The sequence below is a fragment of the Ammodytes marinus genome (genome assembly GCF_949987685.1).
Source record: "Ammodytes marinus genome assembly, chromosome: 5".
Taxonomy (NCBI): domain Eukaryota; kingdom Metazoa; phylum Chordata; class Actinopteri; order Uranoscopiformes; family Ammodytidae; genus Ammodytes; species Ammodytes marinus.
In genome coordinates this window covers 22094588-22100419 of record NC_137234.1, presented here as the reverse complement: position 1 = coordinate 22100419, position 5832 = coordinate 22094588, and the positions used below count along the sequence as shown (strand labels likewise).

The 5832-nt window shown below is 43.8% G+C and overlaps 1 protein-coding gene across 1 annotated transcript; it reads left to right on the top strand.

Annotated features, from left to right (window-relative positions):
- Positions 1 to 149: 149 nt before the first annotated feature.
- LOC307250260 (kelch domain-containing protein 10-like) lies at positions 150 to 5832 on the top strand (the record flags this gene model as incomplete). The annotated part of the gene is made up of 10 exons (XM_080027289.1): positions 150 to 234; positions 764 to 856; positions 1058 to 1279; positions 4259 to 4413; positions 4522 to 4670; positions 4766 to 4850; positions 4967 to 5033; positions 5123 to 5170; positions 5256 to 5395; positions 5623 to 5832. The coding sequence occupies 10 exons, from the start codon at positions 150 to 152 to the stop codon at positions 5830 to 5832; spliced, it is 1254 nt and encodes a 417-aa protein (XP_079883415.1).

The window sequence follows — 5832 nt, the reverse complement described above, 5'->3', positions numbered from 1 at the left end:
GCAGCAGGTGTGGACGGTCGCTGCTGTTATTTTTTTCCTGTATTTTGGTGGGACTGCTGGGGCTCTGTAGTCTCATGCCACTACGTCTGGTCAAACTGAAGCGGGTGCAGGTCTGGGCGTGAACCCCGTCTGCTTGGCTCCCTGTCGAGATGTCGTCGACCGAACAGGACGGACGCTTCAGTCAGCTCAATAAGTTTGAGAAACTGTCGTGGAGGCCCTCCATCCGCGACTCAGGTTCGTAAACAAAGCCGACTGCTCTGCAAGTACGAGTGGCCCGACACAGTCAGCAAAGCAAACGTTGAAGTGAATGTGAATAATGTTAGTCATTGTGGGTATTCCCCCCGTGAGTGAGCTGTGCTTGCTGTGATTGGTCCCTGCTGCAGCAGCAACACAGGCCAGACTGATAGAAAGAAATACCGACTGCAGAAAATGCACAGCTATAGCATTACCTCAATGATACAATTTAAAACGACTTCAAAATCAAATACTTGCATAAAGTATCCAAAACATGTTTGTTGTGTCAAACGGCGTCAACATGTTTGCCAAGACCTGTCAATAACAATTAGAGCAATTAATGATCCCTGCTAGTTCTGCTTTTAAAAATATGTCAAACGGGGACTTTCAAAAGGAAGATTTATCCACAAAAGTTGTAATCTGACCGATTTCAGTGTTACAAATCCAATTTATTATATTCTATATATTAACTGCACATGTTCGTGTCTCTCTTTGTCTTTCTTCTTGTTGTATGGTGTCTGATAAACAGGCTCAAAGAAGCGGGCACGGTGGCTTCAGGCTCGACGCATCTTCTCCCCTTCCTGCCCCAACCTTCGGATCCCCAACAGGTTTCTGAGAGAAGGTGCTGACATTGCATTACCTCCCCATCAGACTGTTTCTCCTCAGAGAAGGAGACCAGTGACTGACTGATGCTGATTCTTTTAAATGCCCACTGCAACCGTAAAATTCACCATGTGCTACCTCTTTCACCTACTTCTGTCGGTATAGGAAACAGGACAATGTTAATCACAACGTGTCTGTGTTGAACCTCTTCCTGCCACAGGTCACTGTGTGCCCCCCGCCCGCAGTGGACACCGCTGTGTTGCAGACAGCGCTAACCTGTATGTGTTTGGAGGCTACAACCCAGACTTTGAGGAGGCAGGCGGATCAGAGAATGAAGAATACCCTCTTTTCAGGGAACTATGGCGGTTTCACTTTGCCACGGCCACCTGGCAGCAGGTCAGCACAGAGGGTTACATGCCCACAGAGCTGGCCTCTATGTCAGGTAAGGACGGCTTTCCTGTCCATCATTTTCCCAGAATAACAGAATAAACCCTGTGGAGTTTTGGAGAATAAGTAGGAATATGGAGCGATGGTTGAATGAGCAGCTATCCATTTTGTTTGCTGTACTAGTGCAGTGCCCGTAGGAAGCAGGTAAACAAAGAAACATATTAAACAGTACATTTGGCTGCTATCATTGATGGCTAATTTTACACTGTTAAAGGTTATTATCAGTAAGTTACTTTGTAGAAGTTGGCTATAGAGTAGGGCAACATTCCTTAGTGTATTGTGTAAAGATAACCACAAACTAATTCCATGTGTTTTGTTAAGTGAAATGAAACAGAAAATGTGTTAATTAATTAAGTGTTGAAGCCTAAAGAAGAATCAAGCTGTACAGGTGTTACCTATACAATCTGATATTATGGTACCCTGCAAACTGCCATCCACAATGCAGTCAAACTTACAATCAGTTGCCTATGTAGTAAATGGCTGCACTGTGTATAAAAGGAGTCTATGCTGCACGCCATGACAACATTGTCAACCCCATTACCATTACTGTTAGGTATTTGAAAGATAAGACAGAGTTTGGATAACTGTCAATTAACGTTACCGTGTCAGTAGCAGGAAGCTGTGTGTGTGTGTGTGTGTGCAGCTGTGTGTGTGTGTGTGTAGCTGTGTGTGTGTGACTCGTGTGCGCGCAACGCGCGCTCGGTGTGTGGGAGTGGACATGTGTGCACGCGGTCGCGCTTTCAGTTTAGATTTTAAACGGATATAAAACATTTTGTGGAAGCATCCGAGACCGTGCTGTATTATTACAGTGAAAATAGCGTGAAGTGCAGTCTTTACCACTAAAACAGACAGGTGGAGCAGGTGAGGAGTTGTTGAGGAAGTAAGGCTGTGTCGGTCTGCTGTGTGTGTGTGTGTGTGTGTCCCGCTCGTCAGAGGGAGGCGGGGTTTAGTCGGCTCCGTGCGCACTTAAGCTACTATTCGCCAGCATGATATAAATATGATAACTTCTACAACTTCAAAATGAAGGATGCACACCTTCGTTCTGTGCGCAAGCAATATCCGGAAGCTCATGCCGATCTGACTAAAACTCAGAGAGATATGCGAGCCACAGACACACACACAGACAGACAGACACACAGACGTTTCTTGCTTTATAGACTTGCTTTATAGATAGATTGCACCTTGCATGAGGATGCATTTGCCTGCAGGTGGCGCAATACACATTTCTGATCCACAAACAAATGTTTTTTCACTATTCCACTGAGTAATGCACCATGGAAAGCAGTGAAGAAGATGACTGTTAAGAAGTAAATGTGGATGGACAAGATCCCTGTGTTCCAAATCACATACTCTTTCTTTTTCCTACCCTACATACTGCAGCTGTCCAAATGCATACAATGGGACATCCTTTTTGGTCATACCTTGCCCCTTGATATGACTCTTCCGCTTCTGTCTGTTGCATTTCTGTCCGTTCTTTTTCAGCTGCTCAGGTGATGTGATGCAACTTAGATTGTGGATCAGAACAGTCAAAAAGCTGGTTTGCATACTGTATAAACCGACAGGATGTAGTATGACATTCGGTTATTTTTTGGCATACTGCATTTAACTAGCCTGGCATTCCCAGACCTGCCACTAGGCGCTGGCAAATTAAATTTGCTGCGCGTGTTGGTCTGGACACGCTCCGTTGAAGCTTATCAAGAAAGCCAGAAATCTGGTGGGCACGCCAGAGCCCCTTATATGGTACTCTGGGGAGGACGTAACCGGATGACGACAGTGACGTGCATGCGACGTCGAAGCCGTGATAGTAAACATCAGAGATGGCTGCGGATATGTTGTTTGAGACTGCTTTGGCCTCGACCCTTAACGATTTGGAAGACGGCACTCAAATCTTTCATTAGCAAGTAAGTGGAATGTTCTATTTTGCCGACCGAAAACGGCAAACGTTTAATTTAACAGTTTAACAGCTGTTCGCTAAACGAAAGGGGCTTACGTCGCCTTGTGCATCGCTCTGATTGGTTGTAGTGCTATCCAACTGCGTGCAGTGGCATTTGAAATGCACGAGTAGGAGCCGCCCCTTGAGTTGGAAATTACTATTGATCGTCGCCAGACCCTCTATCGTTCAAGATATCAGGGTCTGGATTTCCAGGCTAGCATTTAACATAATTTATTGGGAAATCTGTCCTAAATCTTTTTCTGGCATACCAAATGGAATGGAACTATGGGTTCTTTATCACAGGATTAGCTGGTTTTCAAACATTTAACAAAGATTGACATGGCATGTGTTTAGGAATAGTATGCTTTCAACACATTTGTTAGAGCTCAAGGATTAATACAATTAAATTTGTTGTGTAACACAATGTAAACAGAAGCTTTGTTAGTCCTCCAATTTAAGCTGTCTGACAAGCATCAAACAGACCATGTGTTTATGTCTACAGTCGGCTCGCTATTGTCACCTGATTTTCCTCAGTGATTACATACCAATAGCCTGGCTATCATATTTAAGATTGAACATGGGTCTGGAATCGACGTTGTCAATTCCCGAATTTGAAGAGGCGGGATCAAGGGACGTAGAACATGAGCTACCAACAAAACCCAGACCCATTCATCAAAAGATTTCTCATCCACACTCTGGAGACATTGGAGGGCATGTTTGTATACTGCAAGTGTTCTGTATGCATTGGTGTGCTTTTTTTGTTGTTATTTTTGTATTGAGTCTATTTTTTATACATTGTACTATGGATCTTCATGTGTCCTGGATCAAATCATATATATATACAGTGTATAAATATATATATATATAGCGCCATATCCACAGGGGACTTTTTAATGCTGATTTATCCCCTGATCTTACCGTTTATAAAAAATAAGCTTTTTAAAACTTTTTATACAAAGCTGCAGCTCAAAGCTAAACTGTTGACTGATCGTTTTGATGTTCGACTGTCTCACTCTGTCTTTCTCTCTCTATCTTACTTAGCGGTTTTACATGGCAACAACCTGCTTGTGTTTGGCGGCACTGGGATTCCCTTTGGTGAGAATAACGGCAATGACGTCCACGTTTGCAATGTTCAGTACAAACGATGGAACCTGCTTAACTGCAGAGGGAAGAAGCCCAACAAGATATACGGACAGGTGACAGTCACACACACACACACACACACATACCATACCTACCTAACTATGATGCTATGTCTAATCATGTATTCATTACTCTTGGACTGTTGCCTTCTCTCTTTCCAGGCGATCGTCATCATAAATGGCTACCTCTACGTGTTTGGAGGGACGACGGGCTACCTTTACAGCACCGACCTGCACAGGCTGGACCTGACCACCAGGGAGTGGACCCACCTCAAACCCAACAACGTGCCTTCAGATCTACCCGAGGAGAGGTCAGAGAGCAGACCTGCTTTTACCAACTGCAGCACATGTGACCTACAGTGAATCTTGACTCAAGTAAACTGAAAAGGAGTGTATTATTTCACAGGTACAGACATGAGCTAGCTCATGATGGACAGAAAATATACATTTTAGGTGGGGGGACATCCTGGACATCATATCCCTTGGACAAGGTAAGTGAAAAGAGCACATACACAGAATGTGGCAGAAAAACGTTCCTTGGTCTAATCTATAAATACAAATAAAATATACTGATTTGATCTATATACTATGATTTTGTTTTCATCAGATTCACACATATAACCTGGAGACAAACTACTGGGAGGAAATAATCACCAAACCTCATGAAAAAATAGGTGTGTGAGCCATGTTGAGCTTTAATATTGCTGAATTAACTTGAAGATTGCAGTTTGGATTGACTTTTTATTTGTCGTTATTATGACAGGATATCCTGCTGCTCGCCGTTGTCATAGCTGTGTGCAGGTCAAAGATGGTGAGGATTGTTTAACGCAGCATCAGCTTGTACACCTATCTGACGTGTCTTTTTTTAAAGCATATTTCGCTGTTTCTACCTCCAGAGGTCTTTATATGTGGGGGTTATAATGGTGAGATGATCCTGTCCGACTTGTGGAAGATCAACCTGCAGTCTTTTCAGTGGACCAAGCTGCCTGCTGTCATGCCAGAACCAGCATACTTTCACTGTGCTGCTGTCACTCCGGTTAGTAAAATATCATCCTACACCAGGGTAGACACCAGTTATATTTGCTGTAGCGCTGCAACCTATTCAATTTACAAAGACTCAAATAAATCCTCACATTGGTAAACATGAAACCAGAAAATATTTGGGGTTGGAAATGAATGATCTAATCTCTTAATGAAATCTTATTCATGTTTGGCTATTGATCAGTATCAGTTGTTGCAGCTCTAACTGTCCCTGTCCTTCAGGCCGGCTGCATGTACGTCCACGGTGGCGTCGTCACCATGTCTGGTAATAGGAGGACTGGCTCTCTGTATAAAGTGTGGTTGGTTGTGCCAAGCCTGCTGGAACTGACCTTGGAGAAGCTGCTGAAGACTTTTCCCCAGGTCGCCCAGCTGTCCACCCCTCAGCTAGTGAGCCTGGGATTGACCCACACTCTAATTCAGCGGCTCAAATGA